This window comes from Muscardinus avellanarius (assembly GCF_963383645.1).
Source record: "Muscardinus avellanarius genome assembly, chromosome: 14".
Taxonomy (NCBI): domain Eukaryota; kingdom Metazoa; phylum Chordata; class Mammalia; order Rodentia; family Gliridae; genus Muscardinus; species Muscardinus avellanarius.
In genome coordinates this window covers 2,212,494-2,237,554 of record NC_137800.1, presented here as the reverse complement: position 1 = coordinate 2,237,554, position 25,061 = coordinate 2,212,494, and the positions used below count along the sequence as shown (strand labels likewise).

Below are 25,061 nucleotides of genomic sequence, written 5' to 3'. Positions count from 1 at the left end.
CCTCCCTTTCCCTCCCCCCCAATAGAGAGTGTCCAGGTTAACCATGCTGTATTTATACTATTACACATATTCGTATGTAGCTCCTCCATTGAACAACCTCAGCTTTCTTCCTCTTCTATCCTTCCGTTCAAGCTTTGCTGAGATTTCTCCTCCATCATCTGGAGTCCCTCTGGTATTACCACTGCTCCCTAGCTTGGGCATATTAGAGAAAACATGTCCTTTCTCTTTCTGTGCGTGACTAATCTCACTTAACATAATGTTCTCCAGTTCCTTCCATCTTCTTGAAAATGCTAATATTTTTCTTTATAACTGAATAGAATTCCATTGTGTGTAATTCCCATAATTTTGCAATCCATTCATCTGTTGATGGAGATCTAGGTTGGTTCCATATTTTGGTTATTACAAACTGTGCTGCTATGAACATGGGTATGCATATGTTAACGTAGTTCTCTGATTTTGACCCCTTTGGAAAGATACCCAGGAGTGGTATAGCCAGATCAAATGGTGGATCTATTCCCAGTTTTCTAAGGAATCTTTATACCGATCTCCATAGGGGCTGAACTACTTTGCACTCTCACCAACAGTGTAAAAGAGTTCCCCTTTCCCCACATCCTCGCCAGCAATTGTTCTTTGATTTCTTAATGTTTGCCACTCTGATTAGGGTTAGATGGAATCTCAGTGTAGTTTTGATTTGCATCTCCCTGATGGCTAGTGATGTTGAACATCTTTTCATGTATCTATTGGCCATTTGTAGCTCTTCTTTTGTGAAATGTCTATTCATTTCAGTTGCCCATTTCTTGATTGGATTGTTTGTTTTGCTAGTGTAGAGTCTTTGAGCTCTTTGTATATTCTGGATATTAGCAAGATCTTCTCCCATTCTGTAGGCTTCCTCTTTAGGTTCTTGATGATTTCCTTTGATGAGAAGAAACTTTTTAGTTTGAAGAGATCCCACTTATTAATTCTTGCTTTAATTTCCTGCGCTTTGGAAGTCTTGTTGAGAAAGTTACTCCCTGCACCTATATGTTGGAGTGTAGATCCTGTGCCTTTCTCTAGTAACTTCACAGTCTCTGGTCTAATTTCTAAGTCTTTGATCCATCTTGAGTTGATTCCTGTGCATGGTGAGAAGTAAGGATTCAGATCCAACTTTCTATAAATGGATAGCCAGTTCTCCCAGCACCATTTGTTGAAAAGGCTATCTTTTCTCCAGCGTATGAGTTTGGCCCCTTTGTCAAAGATCAGTTGACTATAGGTATGTGGGTTTGTTTCTGTATCTTCTATTTGTTCCACTGGTCAGTCTGCCTATTATTGTGCCAATATCATGCTGTTTTTTTTTTTTTTTTTTTTTTTTTTTTTTTTTTTTTTTTTTTACTACTATTGCTCTATAGTATAATTTGAAGTCCAGGATTGTGATGCCTCCTGCCTGGTTCTTGTTGCTGAGAATTGCTTTGGCTATTCTGGGTCTTTTCTTCCTCCATAAAAAATCCATAACTGATTTTTCCAGGTCTATGAGAAATGTTGCTGGTATTTTAATGGGGATTACATTGAATCTATAGATCACTTTTGGCAGAATGGCCATTTTGATGATATTAATTCTGCCTATCCATGAGCAAGGGAGATCTTTTCATCTTTCAAGGTCTTCTTCAATTTCTTTCTTTAATGTTTTATAGTTTTATTTGTAGAGGTCTTTGACATCTTTGGTTAGATTTATTCCTGAGTATTTTATTGGTTTTGAGGTGATAGTGAATGGAATTGTTTTCTTTATTTCTTTCATTGTGGATTCATTGTCGGCATAAAGAAAAGCAACTGATTTCTTTAGGTTGATTTTGTATCCTGCAACTTTGCTGAATTGGTTAATCAGCTCTAGAAGTCTTTTGGTTGAGTTCATTAGATCTTCTAGATAAAGAATCATATCATCTGCAAATAAGGATAGTTTTAGCTCCTCTCTTCCTATTTGAATTCCTTTGATTTCCTTCTCTTGTCTTATTGCTGTGGCAAGAGTCTCAAGGACTATATTGAAAAGGAGAGGTGATAATGGGCATCCTTGTCTTGTGCCTGAATTTAAAGCAAATTCATTCAGTTTTTCTCCATTTCATATGATTTTGGCTTGGGGTTTATTGTATATAGCCTTAATAATGTTGAAATATGTTCCTTCTATGCCAATTTTCTGCAGTGTTTTTAACATAAATGGGTGTTGGATTTTGTCAAATGCTTTTTCAGCATCTATTGAAATGATCATGTGGTTTTTGAAATGATCAGTTCTATTTATGTGGTGAATAACATGTATTGATTTGTGTATGTTGAACTAGCCTTGCTCTTCTGGGATGAAACCAACTTGGTAATGGTGTACAATTCTCTTAATATGGTTTTGAATGCGTATAGCTAGAATTTTGGTTAGAATTTTTGCCTCTATGTTAATTAAGGATATTGGTCTGTAATTTTCCTTTCTTGAAGTATCTTTATTTGGTTTGGGGATTCATGTGATACTGGCCTCATAGAAGGAATTAGGGAGAATTCCATCTCTTTCAATTTCCCGGAACAAGTTGTGAAGTATTGGTATTAGTTCTTCACTGAAATTTTTGTAGAATTCAGCTGGGAGCCCATAGGGGCCTGGCCTTTTCTTTGTTGACAGAATTTTGATTACTGTTTCTATTTCTTTGTTTGCTATTGGTTACTTTGGCTTGCTATGTCCTCTTGGTTCCATTTAGATAGGTTATATGTACTTAGAAATCTATAGATTTCTTCCATGTTTTCCAGTCTGTTGAAATATAAATTCTCAAAATAGTTTCTAATAATCCTTTGAATTTCCCCTATGTCTGTGGTGATGTCTCCTTTTTCATTTCTGATTTTAATAATTTGAGTTGATTCTCTCTTTCTTTTGTTTAAGTTGTCCAGGGCTTTGTCAATCCTATTAATCTTCTCAAAGAACCAGCTTTTTGTTTTGTTAATTCTTTGAATTGTTTTTTGTTTTGTTCTCTATCTCATTTATTTCTGCTCTGATTTTAATCATTTCTTGCCTTCTGCTGGCTTGGGATTAGACTGTTGCAGTCTTTCTAGGCCTTTGAGTTGTGTCATTAGGTTGTTTGCTGGTGGCTTTCTGTTCTTTTCATGTGGGCACTCAATGCTATGAACTTTCCTCTCAACATTGCCTTCAAAGTGTCCCATAGATTCTGGTAAGTTGTTTCTCTGTTTTAATTTAATTCCATAAATTTCTTTATTTCTCCCCTAATTTCCACTCTTACCCACTCTTTGTTCAAGAGTGTATCATTCAATCTCCATGTATTTAAATAGTTTATTTGGGGTTTCCTGTTGTTGATTTCTACTTTCATTCCATTATGGTCTGAAAAGATGCAGGGAATTATATTACATTTTTTTTTTATTTTGCTGGTGCTTTCTTTGTGCCTCAGAATGTGATCTATTTTGGAGAAGGTGCCATGGGCTGCTGAGAAGAATGTGTATTCTGTTTTTCCTTGTTCAAATATTCTGTATATGTCTATTAAGTCCATTTGGTTTATAGTTTTCATCAGTCCTACAGAGTCTTTACTCATCTTTTGCCTTGAAGGTCTATCTAGTGGCGTGAGAGCTGTATTGAAGTCTCCCATTATTACTGTATTTGGGTCTATTTGAGATCTTATGTCCAAGAGGGTTTGTTTTACAAATGTGGCTGCACCCACATTCAGGGCATAAACATTTACTATCATTATATCTTCTTGGTGGATTATTCCTTTTAATAAAAAGGAAGTGACCTTCTTTGTCTCTTCTGATGTGTTTTAGCTTAAAGTCTGTTTTGTTGGATATCAGTGTTGCTACTCCTGCCTGTTTTTGGTCCCCATGGGCATGATATATCTTTTTCCATCCTTTCACTTTCAGTTTGTGAATGTCTTTTGCTGTAAGGTGTGTTTCTTGCAAACAAAATATATTTGGATTATATTTTTTAATCCAAATTGCCAGTCTATGCCTTTTGATTGGAGAGTTAAGTCCTTTAACATTCAGTGATATTATTGAAATGTGTTGTTTATTTCCTGTCATTTTGTGTTCTATCTTCTGTTGGATATAGTATTATTTCTTCATATTTTGATGCCTTGCTGATCAACTTCATCTCTTCTCTGGTTCTGTAGTCTGCATCTTTTTTCTTCTTTATGGTTTATTTCTTTAAGTATTTTCTCTAGCGTTGGCTTAGAATTCATGAATTTTTTGAGGTTCTGCTTATCCTGAAACACTTTTGTTTCTCCATTAATGTTGAAGAATAGTTTTGCTGGATATAGCAGGTTTGGTTGGAAGTTGTTTTCTTCCAGAGTCTGGATCACATCATACCATTCTCTCCTGGCATTCATGACCTGGGATGTGTAGTCTGGAGTGATTCTTATTGTTTTGCCTCTATATGTTACTCGTCCTTTTGTTCTCACTGCTTTTAAGATTCTTTCCTTGATGTCTCTGTTGGTCATTTGATTATTATATGACATGGGGATGTTCTTCTTTGATCTTGTCTTAGTGGTGTTCTGAATGTCTCCTGAACATGAAGATCCAAATCTCTTTCCATGTTTGGAAAATTCTCTGAAATTATTTCTTTGAAGAGATTATGGATGCTCTTGGTCTGTAATTCTATACCTTCTTCAATGCCTTTTATCTGTAGGTTAGGAAGCTTCATATTGTCCCATAGTTGCTGGATGCTTAGGTTTTGTTGCTGTACTGACTTCTGTATACTTTTGACTATGTTTTTGGTTTTAAATGAACTGTCTTCTAACAGTGATATTCTACTTTCCATTTCATGTAATCTTCCAGAATTTCTTTCTATTGTGGTCTTAATTTCATTTATTGACTCTTTCATTCCAAACCTCTTTCTGATTCTTTCTTTGTGTTTCAGTTTCCTCTTTCATTTTCTGTAGACTTGTTTTAAAACCTTTCATCATATTGTAAATCAAGATTCTGAACTCCGCCGGGCGTGGTGGCGCACGCTTGTAATCCCCGCGCTTGGGAGGCAGAGAAAGGAGGATCTCGCGGGTTCGAAGCTAGCCGCGTGCACTGGCTTAGGAGACCCTGTTTCCAAATAAAAATGTAAAAATAGGTCTGGGACAGTAGCCCGTAGATAGAAGGGCTTCCAGGAACCCCAGTACCAAAAAAAAAAAAAAAAAAAAAAAGATTCTGAACTCCTCTTCTTGCATCTCATGTAGGTTAGGATTCGTGATTTCTGTTGTCTCTTCTTTATTCCTGGTTCTCGTATTTTCAGCGTTCTCAGACCTGTTTTTCTGATTTCTACCCATCACTTGTGAGTATTATGTTTAGTTCAATCTTAGTATTAGGAGTTTAGAGGTATTGGCAGGTCAGCAGTGTTTTTCCAATGTTGAGGGTTGGGTGATGGGGGAGGAGCTGGGGTGATGTGTATAGGAGTCAGATTAGGTAGAGGATATGTTTAGGTTGAGAAAGACTTTAAGTATGATAAGGTAATATCTAGCTGAGAATGAGAGAGAGAGAGAAAGAGAGAGAGAAAGAGAGAGAGAGAAAGAGAGAGAGAGAGAGAGTTAATTAGTAGGACTCTTGTAATTAGTAGAGTAAGTATGGAACATGAAATACTGGCTTCCTTGATCCAGACGGGATGCTGCCATGGTCCTGTCTTTGGAGAGCACACAGGATTCTGGTGTGGGGGCTACTCGCTGCTTAAGATGAGGCTCTGTGTCCATACCCCCAACTCTTGAAGATTGTCTTCTGTGCCCCACTCTCGTCCTCTCCCTCCCCATACATGTCTTTGAGATTCAAATTGACACTTTTAGATACACATGTAGCATTATCTCAACAGTTACACTCTTCGGGTCTCCTTCAAATGATAATGACAGCCTGTGCAATTTATTGAGAAAATGTCTGGGTCATTTGATTAGAATCATGAAGAACTGGAGACTCCTGTCCAGGTGCTACAGTATGGATTAGTTGTGATTATATAGTGCTCTTACTGTTAAACATGTGCCTGTTTTTGTTTTTTGTGTTTTTTTTCCAATTAGTTCAAGAAGTTAACCTTTGGCACCTTACAAGATGCAACAGTAAGAGGAGTCAGCTAAAAGTGCAATGAGTAACAGGAGCAAGAATTGAGTCTCTTCTTCTGATAATCTCCCCACTTTTGAGAGGGGATCAAACAAATAGGTGCAGAGAATTAAGGCTATCACAGTGGGCTCAAAACAGAAAGGAGGTGGTGGCATCACTGGAGAGGGAAGAGGGATGTGGTCCAGTGAAACTTTGCTGGCATTGGCAGTCCTTACAAATCCTCTTCAGCGATGACGAAGCCTCTGTGGCTCTATTGAAGTGGGTGTCATTACTTGATTTTCTGTCCAGTAGCACAATAGAAATACAAAGACTTGAGCTGGAAGTGGTGGTGCCTGCTTGTAATCCCAGCATTTGGGAGGCTTAGTCTGGAGGATCGCGGTTCGTGACAGCCTCAGCCACTTAGTGAGGCCCTCTGCAACTCAGTGAGACCCTGTTTCAAAATGAAGAATAAAAAATAGGACATGGGGTATAGCTTGGAAGGCGAATGTCCCTGAGTTCCATCCCCAGACCCTCAAAAAATACATAGACCCACTGACTTCTTAAAAAAGATATTCATAGTCCCATTTGTATCAGCAGAATTTTAAAGTAACAGGCAGCTGGCCTGCTATGTGAGCCTCCTGGGCCTTTATCCCTCTTATAAAGCCACCAGGATTCAGTCAAGGATACTACCCTGATGACTTTCTCTGATGTTAATCACCCCCAATGGCCCCTCTGTCTGCCTGCCTGCCTGCCTGCCTGCCTTCCTGTCTTCCTTCCTTCCTTCCTTCCTTCCTTCCTTCCTTCCTTCCTTTTTTTCTTCCCTCCCTCCCTCCCTCACTCCCTCTCCTCCTCCTCCTCCTCTTCCTCCTCCTCCTCCTCCTCTTCCTTCTTCCTTCTTCCTTCTTCCTTCTTCCTTCTTCCTTCTTCCTTCTTCCTTCTTCCTTCTTCCTTCTTCCTTCTCTCTCTCTCTCTCTCTCTCTCTCTCTCTCTCTCTCTCTCTCTCTCTTTTTGCTTAGGGCTAGGAATTGCACCTAGGGATATTCTACCTCCAAGCTATACCTCCATCCACTTTATTTTTTATCTTTGTTTTGAAACAGGGTCTCTGCTATTGAGCAAAATATATCAAAACTTGTACTTTAATTGTGGATTTGTACTGTTCTCATTACAGCTGCATCAGTTTTTGCTTCATGGATTTTGAAGTTCTACTAATATGTCCATACATTTTGAGCTTGCTATGTATTTTTGTTCAATTAATACATTTGATGTTATTAAATATTCCTCCCTATCATACACACACACACACACACACACACACACACACACACATATTTACTTTGAAATCACACTTCTTAGTATTACAAAATGTTTCATGGAAAACATCTTAAAACATTGGAGAAATGTCAAGAACGTTGTAGCAGACGACATTTTCAAATAATCTTATTTTTATTAGACAACTTCAGTTCTGTCATTGGCTACAAATTTTGCCTGTTATTTTCTTTGAAGTAAAAGATTCATTCACTTTTGATTTTAGGAAAAGGCCTGAAAATATGCAAATATTAGCAACGAGAGTTTGCCAGTCATTCTTTCAAACAAAAATTGGGGGGAAAGCAAGCCTTGCTCACCAGTCAGCAATTGCACGTGTAATTCCCAGACCTCCCTCAGACGTTGGTATGATGCAGCCATGTGGTGTATTCAGGTGTTGAACTAAACTAAAATTCTCAGCTCAGGACACAGCCTAGCCGCCTGTCCTCTCTGCCAGGCACAGTACCTTTGCTGTGTGTCTCAATGGTACACAGTATTCCTTTGTTGAAAAAGGCAAAATCATGCCAAGGCACACATGTGTGTGTGTGCATGCATGTGTGTGTGTGTGTGTGTGTGTGTGTGTGTGACATCTTAATATTATTACAAAGTAGTTTTGAGTTCACACGCTCTCTGAATGTGTCCCTCTCTGGGGACCAGTGAGTCACACCATGAAGAGATGCATGAGGTGTGCAAAGTGATTCCTTTGTTGGAGTGATGAGGATAAAGATAATAGGAAAAAAGAAAAAAAAACTCTTTAGATATGTGTTACATTGTAACTACAATTGAATGTAGCAAAATTAAATTCAATGTTATATATACCTGAAGTTGGAAACTGTGTAGTGATCATGGGCATTCTATGCATAATTACTCTATTAATTTTATTGACTATGCCCATGAGCCCCATGGGACAGTAGGACTCAGGCGTGCTCACATACAAACTGGTTGACCACAGTCATGAAAAGCTGCCATATGACTCTCATGTGAAATGCCATGTATATCCATCTAGCAGATATGTCTATGGCCAGTGTTGATGTATAATGCAGAGAGAGGATATTCTTAATTACTTAGTGTTTCTGAGGCATTTTTAATGAAAGACAATTTACTTCTTTCTAAATTTTTATAATCAAAACTAATGACTAACATAATCCAAACTAATGACCGACATGGTCAAGATGAGTAGATGGATTCATTTGCAGTTAGCACTGTAATTATATGTAATTTAGGGCTATTTTGTTTGAAAAGAGCTCAGCTTATTAAGTTGATAGAATATTCCTCATCTGATTTTATTTATGTTGTTTCTTGGGAATCATTTTCCATAGGCTATACTAATATTAATTTCAGGATTATCTATACATTTTTCAATGTAAATGAAGCTGAAAAGACAAAGCTATTGTATTTGATTTCAAGTCACTTTGAGGACAGCCTTCTGACAATATTCATCATCATAAACTACTGCCTAAAAGACAAAATATATTCGTTAGAACTGACTAGTTATCACTTTTAGTGATGGGAAAATCCAGATGCCAGTGTGTGAAGAAGTTAGGATAAGGTTGGGGAGCATATTAATGGATGCTGGTATCTACTGTCCACTATCCCATGCTGGGGAGAAGATATATACAGTGTGCAGGCAGACTCACAATCTCCACTTTGATTAGTAGAACTATTGAAATTCAGAAAGCTCACACAGCAGTCCTGTGGCCACTGGCCCCTCCAGAGTTCCACCCTCCTGCTTTACCTTCCAAGTTCAGTCCTTGCTCAGCTATAGTTTGCCTCCTGCCTGGCTGACACTTCCATGTTGCAGACTGATCTAATCAGGGTTAGAGTTAGGATTTGAAACCGGATCTTGCTGGCCTTGAGCCTCTGTTGCTCTTGATGGTGTGTAACAAAGATAATGAAGGTAATTTGTTCACAGATACTAAGCCGAACCAAGAGAGATGTGTAGGGATGGACTTCTCAGACTCGGCTACTGAGCGGCCAGGAGGCAGTGAGATGCACAGTCAGGCCCACATTGCAAGCCATGCTCCCCACACAGGCTATGTGCTAGCTTTCACTATCCACGGAGACAGATGGCATATTCTAATGACGAGGCTGCACCTTGACAAGGGCTATAATTCAGTTTTTATACTGAGGATTGAACCTAGGATATTCTACCTTTGAATTACACCTCTAGCCCTTTTTCTATTTGTTTGTTTGTTTTGAAAAAGGGTTTTGATTAGCGAGAGTTTTTCAGTGTTTCTGAGGCTTTGAATTTATAATCCTCTTTTCCCAGCCTCCCGACTATTGGGATTATAGGTATGTGCCACCATAATCAGTAGCTGTATATTTTATATATATTATTTTTTAAATTATATTTTAATTTTATTGATGCATTGTAGACATACACCTTTTAATGGGGTACAAGATGATAGAGGCAGACATGCATACATCTCTTACTTAGCCCTTCCCCAATTCCCTGGTGCATATTATTTCTTTTTTTTAAATTATTTATCTTTTATTGGTGCATTGCAGTCACACATCTTAATGGGGTACAAGATGGTAGAGTCATACATGCCCACATCAATCACTTAGCTCTTCTCCAATTTCCACATTCCCTCCCCAATCCTTCCTTCTCATGCTTGGCTTAGGGAGGTTTTCTAACCCTAAAATCTATCCTTCAGAACTGTACTATATCCCACCGATGATGATACTGCACTCAGAGGCACTCCAGAGGCCTCTGCACCTCCAGCGTTCATTCTGCTCCCCAGCCCCTTCTCCTTTACCTCCCCAGTGCTGCTGCTGACTTCCTGGCTGCCTTTATTGGACCACAGCCCTGCTGTACACAGCACTACACCTGTCCCAATGGAGCGCTGCTTAGCATGACCACTGGTCCCTCCAGAGTCCCATCCTCCTGCTCTACCTTCCGAGTTCAGTCTTTGCTCAGCTATGGTTTGCCTCCTGCCTGGCTGGCGCTTCCATGTTGCTCATCCTTGGAGATTTCTCCCAGGAACAGAGGGGCCACTAATGTGGTAACAGATGAAGAGTTTGGAGAAGCAAAATTGGCAATCCCCTGGTTTTGCTTGGATCTCTGTTCTTCTGTGAAATCGATGATGTTCTGGTCCCCATCTGCCCTCCCTCCGAGTGGCTGTGTCGGTGTGCCCACAGGCATCTCTTGCTCTCCACTTGCACCCTGTTTCTTCAACTTTTCTGGCATCTATGTGTTGACTGTGTGTTTATTATACTAATTGATGTTTCTACCATCTCGTTAAATCATCGGTTCCTGGGGAAGCAGGACAGGCATCATTGATTATATTTTCTAGGATTCTAACCAGCACAGTTTAGACGCTGTTTCCGTTGAATTGGATTAAATTGAAGCTAACAAGCTGCCCCTAGGGATATATGTCCATGTGCCCATTATGTCTCTGTTAAGCCAATTAAGTCAACCACCGCTGGCCCCTTAGCTTAGCAACTGTTTTGAAAATAACATTACTTTGTCCCAAAGGGAAATGGGGAGTGGGAGAGTGATGGGTATCAAGTAAAACCTAGACATTTAATTACATCCCCGATACCTGCATAATATTGCTCATGCTAGTAACCCTGTCTATTATTTCCATTTTTGGTGAATATGCTTTATGAAGCTAAAGAATGCCAAATGGGATTGTCATCAATGAAAAGAGACACAGAAAAACAAAGCTTTACACAATCAATGAGAAGCAAAAACAGATCAATCACCCAAATCCCTTGACAAAGCTGTGCTCATTTCCAGTTTCCACGTTTAGTTTTTGTCTTTCCTTTAGCACAGCAATGACTTTCTTTCTGCTTGCACATCATGGCTGCAGTGCGGGGTCACATCCTTCTCCATTCCAGGCCAGTTTTAGTGCCAACAGAGCCACTGATTTCTTTCCTATGAAACTCTGGGAGACTGCTTCACAGAGAGTCTGGCATCCAGGGAATAAGTCTGCTCCTCCTTTCCTTAAGCACTGAATTTAGCTAAAATTTCTGATAGAATTGTTTTTAAGTGAAAGTGGAAGGAGGGAAACCTTGGCACATAGCAGGTGTCCAGAGGCATCGAGTATCCCTGACTCCGGAGTTGATGGAGAGGAGGGAAGAGGGGTATCTGGAGCTATATGTCCTTCTGGACATCTCCATTCTGTGTATATACCTGGTATTATTGGGTTTTCCAGTTTTTTTTTTGGCTTTCTATTTTTAAGTTCTTGTTATAATGGAAAATTTATATCGTTTAAGCAGATATCACTTGTGCCAGAATCACTTTAATCCTGACTCCTCAGCTTTCTGGGACTCTGTGCTCTGCCTGCTCTCCATGGTTCCATTGTTTGTTGGTTCTGTTTTCCTCTGTTGGATTGTGCTTACCAAGCCTGGGTGTTGCAATTGCTGGGTGCTTTTGACAGGAGTCAAAAGTCAGAATATTGGAAGGATTTGCACCATGTAGATATAAGCTCAGGAGAAAATATTTGCCCTATAACATCTGTATCTTCATAATTGTTTGCTGAATCATCACATATTTGAGTCAGAACTCTAGGGGAAAAGCATAAGTCAGGCTGAATTAGTTACTTGAGGCAGTGACTCTTTACATCATGTTTTTCTCATCCATGAATTGGGGACAGGGTGAGTGTTGACCACTGTCCTCTACTCTGCTTTTCTGAGCTTGACCAGCTCCTGCCACTGGGGGATCTGATCCACACAGCTTGCAGCTATAATCTAAAAGATTAGTAACATAGCTTAGAGAGAAGAAGGTTTATTTTCTTGAGGGTTTGGGTTTAATCCACATAAGACTGGGGACCCTATATCTCAGGGCATGGCGACAGGAGACAAAGGAAGAGCACATGAGCTGTGATCCTCACATCATGGAGGCCAGAACAAGAGGGAGATGGGAACAGAAGGAAGCAAGTAAAATGCCCAAGGCTGCACCCCCATGGACCACCTCTGGTATCCACACCCACTGGCCTGGGTACCACCCAGGTAGGTCCATTACAACATATTGTATCCACTGCTGGGAATATAACCCTCAAGATCTGATTATATCAACTCCAAACACCTCTTTATGACCTTGTCAGGGGCCACTCTATATCTAACAATTTCAGGGTCTGTTCAGAAGTTGAACCTGCTGGCTGCTGGGTGGCCAGGCAGCACATGGCTAAGAAGGGTCTGTTGCAGGTGCCAAAGCCTGATGGACCTGGATTCTTTTCTCCTCTCTGACCTTCTGCCTCTGCCACATGCCCCACTATGCCTTCTAACTCCATCTGCCAAGCAAAGAAAGATCCCAAGAACATCTTCTGGCCCCAAGTCAAAGGGTCTCTCTGGCCTCCTGATCTCAAGAGGGGGGGTGGCTCATGGGATACTGTCCTGGTAGCTTGGTGCCTGCCAGGAGGCAAGCCAGGGACAACTGCCTCTGAGCTCAGGAAGATGTGCTAGGGAGACAGGAGAGGGCCTTGTGGAGAGAGCTTTGTAGTCATGGTGACTAGCTTCTCCCTAAGCCCTAAAACAGCCAAGGACCTGCAGGGTCTAACCCCTCTTCTCAGCCCCCTCTCCCTTCAGCCTCCTTTAAAAATGCCTGGAAACAGTTTCTATTTTTCTGGGAATAGTGGATAGCAACCCTGATAATGATTTAATTTTACCACTTTGTGGGATAAAGAAGTCCTCTTGTTTGGTACATCGCAGGTTCCCGTGAACTTACAACAGACGAGGAAGATTTAAATTAAATTTCTTCACAGAAAAGGCCACACATCTCTGCAAACACAATGCTTCTGAGAGCCCAGCTCAGTTTGAAGATTGCTGGTCACTTGAAGCTGCTCTTGGCGGCAGTGCCGTGGGTCATACCTTGGCTGCAGTTTATCTTTTCACGGCTAAGGATCAGTGCCATTGTTACCGCACAGTATCTAGAAACCACTTGAAATATGAATCTCTCTTCTTTCCGTTGGCTGGAGAGTCCCATCTACTCTCTGGCCAATTTAGCAGTTCAATTTGCCTTGAGCTTGAGATGAGTCTCAATGTTGTCATGATAAAAAGAAAAACTTGACCCAGAAATGATACATTATGTGCAAAAAACAAAAGGGTAATAAAAGGCATTCTGAAACCCACAAAAGCTATGCGCTTGTCTCTTTGACGACAGTATTTTCTGGAATGTGGAGCCAGGCTTATGATCTGCACCATCCTCCCAGACTATGGGCGCTTTGCTGTGGATGGTCTTTGTGACATCCTCAGTCTGGTCGTTGGACTCCATCCTTCGGATAATAGAGACCTTCAAGTGAGGGGCCGGGCTCAATTTATGGTGGTAGAAGCACTTGATTCTTGCAAAATCAAAGGACAGTGAGAGTCACAGAGAGACACCTGCCCCCCAGCAGCTTCTGCCTGTGGCTCCTCTGGTTCTGCTCCCTAAGCCCTTTCAGCCCCACAGCTCTGGTGCATTTCAGAGGTGTTCTGAAGCCTTGCCTTGATCTCCTGCTTTGTCGTTCTCAACTTAAACACAGCTCATTCCCGCAAGGAGTTAGGCTCTTGTCCCAGCCATGCCTGCGGCCCTTTCTCCCATCCTCCTATCCTTTTAAACTTCTGCACTTTAGGCTAATATTTCTCAGACTAAACATGTACTGGATGAGTAAATAAACTAAGTGCCCAGCTCAAAGTGAGAGCGAGCAGTAGGTGTAGAGGGAAGGAATATGGAACGAGTCACCGAGTCTAAGACAATGGAGGAAGAGGCAGAAATCCAAGTCAGAGAGCCTTGGCCCCTCCCCTGGTCTTTGGAATAGCCACTGGAGACACTCATAAGGTGCCTGCAGTCCTAACCAACCACAGATTCTGCTACCCACCAGCCTTGCTATGGTTTGTTTGTGATCTAGGTAGACACATTCATTTTGCAAAAAATATATGGGTCTTTCAAAGCCCCAAACCATATTTTATTTTTTGTCAGTAACTTTTTTTTTTAACATTTCCACTTAAGGAAAAAATTGGTTGTTTCCTTGTTAATATTCCCCTGGCACTGTATGTTCTTTAAAACAGTCCCAGTGACTTTGATGTAGACTCTCTAGCTCGTGGGAGCTTGGCGTCTGAAAGTCGGGCCTCGGAGACCAGGGCCAGCAGATCCAAGACTGCACTGTGTCTCTTGCTTCACCTTCAGGTAAAGCAGGTAAAGTACTGCAGCTGTAGAAAGGCAGCTTGCAGTGACTCCTTCAATCAGCATGGACACATGGAGTGTCTTGGATGGGCCTGGTATGTTGAAGGCATAGGGGATAGTCCCCATGTAGGACAGTACTCGGAGTCTGTTTCTGAAGCTTGAGAAGGATGCTGAAGCTATTCCTGACAGCTTCCTCTTATTTCTTTTCTTGGATCAAATGTCATTTCTCTTTTCCTAGAAAAAAAAATGCCATTAGTGTTACTATTGTTTGTATTTAAATGTCCTCTGACCTCATGTGGCAGCCATGCTGGGGGCAGGTCTTGGTTGCTAGGGAGTGTCCCTGGGAAAGTATCTCTTTGGTTCTTTGTTCTCTTTGCTCCTGGCTATGATGTCTTAAGGATGTGCAGCCCTTGCTTCTGCTTGGAAGCACACAGACCTGGACTATGACCTCTGAAGTCTCCAGATCCAGGAATAAATAAACCTTTGTCCGCAAAGTTTTGCATAGCAGGTGTTTTGGTTGTTTCCATAAGGATGCCAAGAGGGCCCTGGTAATACAGTTTTCAGGAAAAATTTTATTCCCTTTCTTTAAAACATAAACTTATCCATGGAAGGAAAATTATTTTAATTCTGAAAGAAAAAAGTAAGAAGGAAGGAAAGGGGAAGAGGTCAAATAGAATACAAAGAGAAAAGAAGAAAAAAATAGGGACAACAGAAACAAGGACGCGCCCTGCAGGACAGCTATCGTAAGTCATCTGCAAAGTCAGACAGAGTGTCTACAGTTGAAGTATAGGTCATATACTCAGATGTGCAAAATGTAATTGAATTTGTGCTGTGAGAGTAATTAATTTTTTTCAAGATCCCACTTATTTCCACAACAGAAAAAACTTACTTATTCACTCTTAAATACAAGAAAGCTAGCCATTTCTCAGCCGACCACCTTAGTCCTTCTTGACTGCCCTTCTCCCTCTCTCTGTGGTCAAGCCTGGGGCTGGGCAGTGGTGTTCCCATGATGGTGGGAACAGCCGTCCAGGCCCCGCCTGTCAGTACCCCTGCTCCTCTGGTGTTTTCTGCCCTGGCAGAGCGCTGTCTTCCAGATGTGCAGCTTTCTCAGCCAAGGTTAGGCAGTGTGTGGGAGGTGCGTATATTTGGAGAGGATTCCACTCCCCCCCCAGCCCTCAGGGCTCCACCCTGCCCCGGGGCTCCCAGCCACCATTTCCCCATATAGAGGCAGCACCAGAGGACACAGGGACTTCTCCAGGAGGCCACATCTGGGATGTGTTGCATCACCCTGTGTACCTGCTCTCAACATGGGAGTCCCGTCCTGTTCCACTCCATCCTCCTGGTTTCTGGTCTAGAGCCTGGTGAGAAAACAGATTTTCAGAATCCACACCACTGCTCTCTTTTCTGTATTCTCCCATAATTCCCCCATGCTGCTCTAAATGGGATGTGTTGGCTTCACTTGTCTTTACTGCTTTGATTAGAAAATGAGATATAGGAAAATGTAGCATCACGGCTCCTGTAAATAGGTTCTGTGATTTATACTTACTTGGACTGTACATTTGAATTTAGAAGCTCATAGTTTTAACTTGTGCTTAACCAGTACTAAGCTCTGCAGGGTATAAGCCAAGCAAAGGAAAAGCACAGGCATGGGTAGTCATGTGCACACACACATGTGCATGCATGGCACACACACCTTTCGACACTGCCCAGATAATCATCACCTCACCCAACACATAGACCTCATGCCCTCAGGAAAATAGCTTCAGGCAAAACTTCTCCATCTTTGATAAAGTCTGCTTGCAGATATGATTCCCCTGGGTCCTGCACATCCAATTTACTATAAAAATATGACAGATTCTGGACTTAAAATTAGCACTGAAGTTTTCTCATTATTTTTAAGTCATTTTAATTGTTTTAGTTCTAATCTGGGTGTCATAGCATACAACTGCATTCCTAGCAATTGGGAGGCTGAAATAGGAGCATTACTTTTTTGATGTCAGCCTAAGCCATATAGGAAGACTCTCAGTAACTAAGCATGCCTGGCTGCCTTCCCCTCTCCCTCCCTCTCTCCCTTCCTATCTTTCTTTCCTTCCCTTCCCTTCCTTCCTTCCTCCCTCCCTCCCTCCCTTCCTCCCTTTCTCTTTTCCCTCTGTCCTTCTGTCCTTCCATCTTTTGTGGTACTAAGGCTTGAAGCCAGGGACGGTCTATCTCCAAGCTATACCCCCAGGTCTTTTTTATTTTATTTTTATTTTTAAACAGTATCTATCTGGATAGGTTAATGAGAGTCTCACTACTTGCTGAGGCTGTCCTCAAAACTGCAACCCTCCTCTCTCAGCTTCGCAAGTATGGTGATTACAAGCATGTGCAACTACACTTCGCTAAGACTCTGTTTCAATACAAACAAAAATAAATGAATACAAAGGGCTGGGATAGAGCTCAGTGGGAAAATTACTACCATGAGCTCCATCCTCAGTAGCTATTTAGCTAGCTATCATCTATTATCTATCATGTGTGTGTGTATACACACACACATATATACATATATACGTGTGTACATATACATATATTTTAAGCTTTTTATGTTATTTCTGTTGTTAGAGTTTAAAAACATTACAATATAACATTTATTTTTTTGCTGGAAATGTGAAAATTTCAAATGCCCAACACTCATGCTAATATTTACGAGTCCTTTAGAAACTGGATCATTTTGTACAAAGAGACAGATAACTATGGTCTCCACATGTCCATCCATTCATCCACTCATCCCTCCCTCTCTCCCTATCCATCCCTTCGCCTCTCTCTCCTGCCCTCCCTCCACCCATCCCTCCATTAAAAGTTAAATTTGAGGATATTTAAAGAGAAAAAGAACAACTTCTATATAGCATGAAAAGATAACGATGGGGTTGGCAACAATTATTTGAATATTTTAAAATAGCTGATAGAGCCGGGCGTGGTGGCGCACGCTTGTAATCCCCGCGCTTGGGAGGCGGAGACAGGAGGATCGCGCAGGTTCGAAGCCAGCCATGCTGGCGTAAGAGACCCTGTTTCAAAAATATAAAATAGGACTGGGAGTGTAGCCCGGAGGAAGAAGGGCTTCCAGGAACCCCAGTACCACCAAAAAAAAAAAAAAATAGCTGATAGAGACGATTTTGAATTTTTCCAAAACAATAAAATGATAAATATCTGAGGTGACGGATTTGCCCATTGCCCGGATCTGATCATTATGCTTTTCATGCGTGTATTGAAATGTCCCATGCACAGTACTTCATAAATATATAGAATTAGAATATGTCACTTTAAAATAAAGATCTAAAGTGGGCATGTGTGCATGCTTGTAATCCCAGTATTTGGGAGCCTGAGACAGAGAATCGCAAGTTCCTGCCCAGCCTCAGAAACTTGTGAGACCACTACAACTTAGTGAGACCCGATTTAAGAAATAAATAATAAAAAATGGGGCGAGGGGTGTAGCTCAGAGGTAGAATGTCCCTGGGTTCAATCCCCAGTGACACACACACAAAATAAATAAATAAATAAATAAATAAATAAATAAATAAATAAATAAATAAATAAGAAAAATTAAAATCTATTTAAAAAGAGAATTATGCATGGGATACCTGATAGTTTCTGTAGATTCCATAAGGGCCTGTGATGTGGGTGGAGGAGGGCGGCAGGACGCCTCTGTCTAGCCAGGTCGAGCAGTCTAATTCTGTAAAGTGATGGACATTTGGACATCCGCACATGCTCCATTAGAGTCTAGTTTAATCCTTAAATTACTTCAGTTTTTTTTCTAGAAGTAGTTGTACTATCAGTGTTAAATTAATATATAAATAGCTATTCTTCAGGACAAGCATATTTGGAAATAGTTCATTTATCTAGGAAGACTCTTTATACAATGGTCTATAAAGTTAAGTAGATGATGAATGAAAGGTTTTTAGAAATCAAATAGTGAGTGATGCATTTTCAAAAGCAATAATCATTGAAATATATATTGTATTATATTTGAAAGGCAAAATTATAGCCAGAGGTTGTTTATGTTCATAATCTGAGTTTTTGGGTTGCTGAGACAGGAGGACCACAGGTTCTAGAGCAGCCCTAGCAATTTAGCAAAACCCTCAGCAACTTAGCAAGACTCCATTTCAAAATAAAGCTGAAATAGGCCTGGGGTATAGCTTGAAGATAGAATGCCCTTGGGTTCCATCCTCAGTACCAAAGAAATATTCTGGATATTTTTATAACCATATCATACATCTTGATCTTATATAAAAATAACTTCTCTGTTAATTCTTACAGTTTTTGACTACTAATAGTTGCCTAAATTATACAACATGTTTAATCTAAAGTGTTCTGAATTTGTCAATGGAAAACTATTTTTAGAGTTTTATTATAATAATACTTTTGAGGAAATCAAATTTGATAAGCTAGATGTTATTATCTAATACATTGTATTTCAAATACAGAGATCACAAATCAATGGAAACTTAGTGTTCTATATATTTGAAGTGAAAAGCACATATGCCTTTTAAGTTAAACTGATTTGTGAGGTAGATAAGATAAAAGCAAGACTTTAGATTAATAAATTGGAAATAGTCATATTTCATTTCAACCCCAACTTGGTTCATGACAATGAGGAAACCTTTCCTCAGCTCTGTTGCTAGAAAAATGTTTACCTCTTGGGTCTCCATTCTCAAAGATGAAATCAAATGGAGAGATGGCTAGTGTAATGATTTTAGTACTATCTCTAGCACATTTAAAATTTTCCAATAACGCAGTGACGTCTATTTCCAGTCATCTGTGAAAAAGGATTCGTGGCAGTAATCAAGGAGAGTTGTATTTTACATCCTGAACGTTCTGAAGATGGATGTCCACAGACCAAAGCCAGGCCTTCTGGTCTATATGGTGATTCCAGGGGGGAAATCCACCACTTTTTGCAGGACCAGTATCATCAGCTGGCTTGAGAAGAGAAAGAACTAAAACTGTCAGGTGTCATAGTGGAGAGTGAAGGGATCATCTGTAACATTGTACATAACTTCTTTTTAAAATTTAAACTCTAAGGTAGGGATGTGAGGGAAGAAGAGGAAAATTCACTAATGTCTATGATATATATTCACAAACATATCAAAGTCAATCACTAAGCCAAACATGAGAAGGAGGGAGGGGGAGGGAATGGGGTGGAAATTGGGGAAGGGATAAATGGGTGATGCGTGTATGTACGCCTCTACCATCTTGTACTCCATTAAGATGTATGACTATAATAACCAATAAGAAAGGAATAACACAACTATTAGAATACTGAAAAAGTACTTATAAGGGCATTACCACACAAAACAATTCTCTGCCTAATTTTTCTGATATGTATCTGTCACTGCGGGTATGTATAGTCCCTTGAACCTGGGATGCATGCAATTTTGTATCATGTTTCTTTTCTATATCCATACATCATCTTATGTTCTTTTTCATGTAGCAGCATGTATTATTTCTGTTTAATGCTTTTCCTGGTGCATTTTAATTATAAAGCCTTGTGAGATTTAAAGTGGCATATTCGTGCACACACACACTGGTGGTGACTGCTCATCCTGGCCTGCCTCCCTACTCGCCCCCGTCTCCCCATCCACGTCAGCCAGGTTGGCAGTGACGCCTTCATATGTGGACCTAGCTTTACTCCATCAGATTCCTCCCTTCTCCTCTGACCTCTCCCCTTACGCTGTTCCCGCATCTGCCCCTCTTTGTTTTCCAAATCCCTTTTGATTTCTACTTTCTCTCTAGCTTCCACATATGAGAGAAAACACAAGACCTTTGACTCTCTGAGACTGGCCATCTCATTTAGCATAATGTTCTCAAGTTGGATTTGAAAACAGTTCAGTCCACCATGGTCCTATTGCTGGACATGTTCGTGGCTTCCAAACTCATTTCCGGCATGAAATTCCCCACATTTGGGATGGTAAACATAGATCACATTGCCAGAAATAAAATCAATTAGTCTTGGTAGAGGTAATCTTTCTTTTATAAAATTGACAACTAAAACATGTAAATATTTATGATAGACACCACACTTTGAAATATGTATACATTAAAAATGGCTAGCTAATGCCAGCTAATTAAATTACCTATTACCTCACATACTTACAATTTTTTGGTGTGTGTGATGGGAATATTTACAATTGGTGCCAGCAATTTTCAAATAAACAACGTGCTGTTATTAACTTTAGTCGTCGCCCCGTACCTTACATCCCTGAACTCTTTCCTCCTGTTCCTTCTAACTAAAATCATGTCCTCTGACGGGCACCCATCCCTCCTCCTCCTCCTCCTCCTCCTCCTCCTCCTCCTCCTCCTCCTCCTCCTGCCAGCCATGGACCTCTACTCTCTGCTTGATGATGAGTTTCCTTTTTAAATTACATGTGTAAGCGAGAGCTTATGTTGTCTTTCTCTCCGCATATTTCACTTAACATAATGTTTCCCAGGTTGCAAATGGCAGGATTCCCTTCTCTTTTAATTAACAGGATAATATTCTGTTGGTGTGTATACTCCACCATTTTATCCATTTTCATATTTGTGGACACTTAGGTAGATTCTGTATCTCAGCTATTATTCATAATGCTGCAGTTAACATGGAAATACACATTTTTTGACACACTGATTTTGCTTTCTTTATATAGATACCCAATAGGGACTGATGATCATACATCCTGTTTTTACATCTCCCAGGTGCCCCACAATGGCCATTTAGTAGACATCCCTACGGGGGCTCACCAGGGCTCCCTGCTTGCCACATTTTTGCCCAACTTTGACTCTGGTCTTTAGGCATTTTTTTGATGTGAGGGAATATTTTATTGCATTCCTGATTTGCATCCCCTTGAGGATTAATGATTTGAATACTCTCACTTTTTTTCTGTTAGTCATTTGTGTGTTGCTTTTTTTTGAGAAATGCCTATGGAGGCCGTTTGCACATTCATTTAGTGGTCACTCTCTTTTGTTATCCCACTGAATTGAGTCCCTTGCATATTTTGTATATTAAGCCTTAATCAGATGGGTAGTTCACAAATGTTTTCTCCTATTCATGAGGTCTTCTCTGGATTCCCTTGACTGCTCCTCTACTGCACCTAAGATCTCTAGTTTGACACAGCCACATTTGCCTGTTTGGCTTGTTTTTGAGGCTTCACCGAATATAATTGCATAAGAATATCTGAAATATTGTTTGGGTGTAGACAAACGTGGAGGTCTGGTAGGATCAGGTTGCACCCCGTGTTAATGGAAGGTCACACAACTGGACTTAAAATACAGCGATTTCACAAGTCGGTGGATTGTACCATCCTTCACCCTCCTTCCCATCCGGCCACCCTTGAATCGGGTATGAGATGTTTGTCTCGATGGTTTAGAGGATGATAAGGAATGCTAACATATTCCACATCCCAACTCTCCCTGCCCATTGGTAATCATGTGACTGCCTTCTTTCCTTCCCTCCGCAGCAGGAGCACACTTTCATTTACTTCAGTTTATTAGTTGTTTCTTTTCTTCCCCATTGTCGTATGAGTTTGGGACTCTATTGTCTCATTCACTTCTTTACATTTGGTGCCTAGCAGGAGATGTGGCTTAGTAGATTTTCTATAAAATTCTACTGAAACACTGGTTAAAATATGGGAACTAAATTTTAAGTAAATAGAGCTGGAGAGAGAGGTTTGGAGTAGAAAACACAGATACATTATATCTGTGCTTAGAACAAAATTATTAGATGGATCCTATTTGTTCATTGCATTTCAGAGATTTATATAAAATCAGTGAGCAGAAATCATGGAGAATTATGCCTACAAATTGCAACTGCTTTACATAACTGTTATGAGTGACAAGGAAACAGAACTATATGTATAGTTTAGTTTAAAAAATTTTGCCTTCAGAAATAGTACAAATTTTGTATATATAGGGACATATCTGTTATGTTTTACTCAAAATTACCACCACTGAACTCAAGTTGCCCTTGATTCTTGAAGAAAAATAGGTTTCATGAACAGATAAATCTGGAAAATTCTATACAAGTTACAGTCTCCGAAGTAGACAATAATGTTATTTGAACGTGAAAATTATTTAGGCTGAAAACCTCCTTTAGAAAATAAATATTTTTAATTTGCTTTAACCCAGAACTTTCCAAAAGGGTTTCACCATGATGTGTTGATTTTGCCTGTATCTGTGAGTTTCCTCAGAAAGGCTGTCGCCTGGAGCAAAGGGCACCCTTGTCCAGTTACTTGAAAAACACACACTCTGCTATGTACATGCGGATTGTTTTTCTGTGAACAGGAGAGGATAGCCTCTGCTTGATTCTCCTGTAACCTTTATCTGTCGCAGCCTCATTCATCCTCAGAATTAGCTGTGCATGTTGTCCCTCAGGACTTGGTCTTTCCTTATCATTTCCTCAACGTTCACCCCAGGGTTTGTCAAAGAAAAAACAGTGGTCAAATTTCGACATGTAACAATTGGCTTGTCAGACGGTGAAGTAATCCCACCTACAACTCAATGCCAAGTGTCAGGCTTAGAAGCAATCGGGGGCATTCAGACCTGATGTATGACTCTCAAACTTGCTTGTGCACCTGCCCAATTATTATCCTCTGACAATGTGCTGTTAATGCTACAACCATAGGGCTCCGTGTTTTCAGAGGCAGCTCTGGAGCCAGGCAGTATTTCATCTCTCTCTGCCCTGGATTGATGGCTATTTTTTGAAACAAATGTTTTTTTTTTTTTGTTTTGTTTTGTTTTTTCCCTGTCAGATGTATTTTTTGAAGTCTAATACACTGGCTTTCTTCTGAATATGACTAATGTCTGCAATTGGAACCCCGATTCTTTATAGAGATGTTTTCCTAACTTGGACCTTCCCAGTCCTTGGTTGAGTAGGATATTTATTCACCTGGGATGATGGCCAGCTTTGGATTGTTTTCAGGGTTCAGAATTCCTTCCCACACATTTTGAGTGTGTGTAAGCTTCGGTATTCTGAGGTCACCTTTGCCTTTTTCTATATTTTAGAGCTGACAAGTTAGGGCTCCTGTGTGTGTGTAGCTATGAAGGTGACAGATAGAAATATGAACCCAGTTCTTTGATTCTATACCTTTGCTAAATCACCAGGTGTCCTCTGGGCTTGCACCTAGGGGTGGCCGCATGCTTTTTGCTTTGACCAAACAACACCATAGCAGACCCTGTTGGTTGTTTTAACAAAAGTTTCTGTGAATGACTGGAATTGTTTCTTGTCTTATAACTGCCTAGGGTTGGTGCCAACGTGCAGTTCTCCTGCGAGGACAATTATGTGCTCCAGGGATCCAAGAGCATCACGTGCCAGAGAGTCACGGAGACGCTGGCGGCCTGGAGCGACCACAGGCCCGTCTGCAGAGGTGAGGCGCTGCAAGGGGCGTGTCGGGCTCGCTCTTTATTCAGGGTGGGGGTGTTATTTTCTGAACACAGAATTAGAAGAAAGCACAAAGCCTTATGTACAGACAGGGAAGGACTTACAGATAGGGGACCATGAGTGTTTCCATAATGGGGAGGGGGAAACAAGAAATAATTTTTGAGGCTTGTTAAAAGGCAAATGCCTTTAAGCCTTAGTGTTTTTATATTCCAGAAATGATATGAGTCTAATAACTCAAACTCATACATCATATTACTAAGACTTGGTATCTCTGTCCCTCTCCCTACATACACAAATGTGCGTGTGCACACACACACACACACACACACACACACACACACACACAGCATAAATATGAATGTATGTGGCATAGCCAGGTCCTTTGAATTGTTTTATGTACACCTTTTCAAATCTAAAGGTTCTCACCTTTCAATTGCAGCAGAGTTGAGTTCTTGGATTTTGATTCTGTGAGTGATAAAGACAGTGGTTAGCATGAATGCTAATAAATTAATAAACTCTCCCAAGCCAAACTACGGCAGAGCAGACAAAGCACATAGCCATCATCATCATCATCATCATCATCAAAAATGCAGGCGATTAAGAAAAATCAAAGTGTTAGCTCCCAACCGCTATGAAGTATAATAATCCTACCAGATCTTTAGAAATCATGCTGAAACCAGCAGGCAATTGCTTTGGCTGTTTTCATATGCAAAGTGTTATTAAAATTGAAGGAACATTAGATTTTTGTGATTCATTTTGCATATTTGTTTATAAAATGATTTCATATACCAGTAGTGTTTATAAAAAGAGATATTAATTAGGCCAATAAATATGGAAAGATTCATATATTATAATATCTTTCCCCTTTCAAATTTAAAACAAATGTCTGTAAAAAGATATAAGTTGTGCAATGTCAATTTTAGCCTGTAAAATAAAATACTTGGCAAATATTTCCAACCTCATCCAAGCTAAAATTTTCATATGACGACGTTTACTACATAGTATTTTCCCCAGACCACAGGGGCATGTGTATCCTAGGGAACACAACTTTGAAGCATGAGCTGCACAGGGGTGCGGGTCAGTTGGCAGCTGGCTGTTTCCTGTCAGACAGAGGCAGAAAAGCCATAATCTCAGTGCAATAGCATGTGCATGGTGGTAGACACAGCCAAAGTCAATTCTGTTTTTTTTTTTATTATTAGACTTCTTTGGCCACTTTCTAATGCAAGAAGGCTTAGTTCTTAAAGGATTTGTACCAAAGTTCAT

General features: G+C 40.4%; 1 protein-coding gene across 1 annotated transcript in view; it reads left to right on the top strand.

Moving 5' to 3' along the window:
- Nucleotides 1–25,061, top strand: part of CSMD1 (CUB and Sushi multiple domains 1) — a gene marked incomplete at both ends in the record, with an annotated part of 1,592,168 nt that overhangs the window by 1,122,809 nt on the left and 444,298 nt on the right. Inside the window, one exon of the mRNA XM_080710482.1 lies at nt 23,660–23,784. Within this exon, the coding sequence (XP_080566608.1) occupies nt 23,660–23,784 (125 nt within the window). The remainder of the gene's footprint in view (nt 1–23,659; nt 23,785–25,061) is intronic.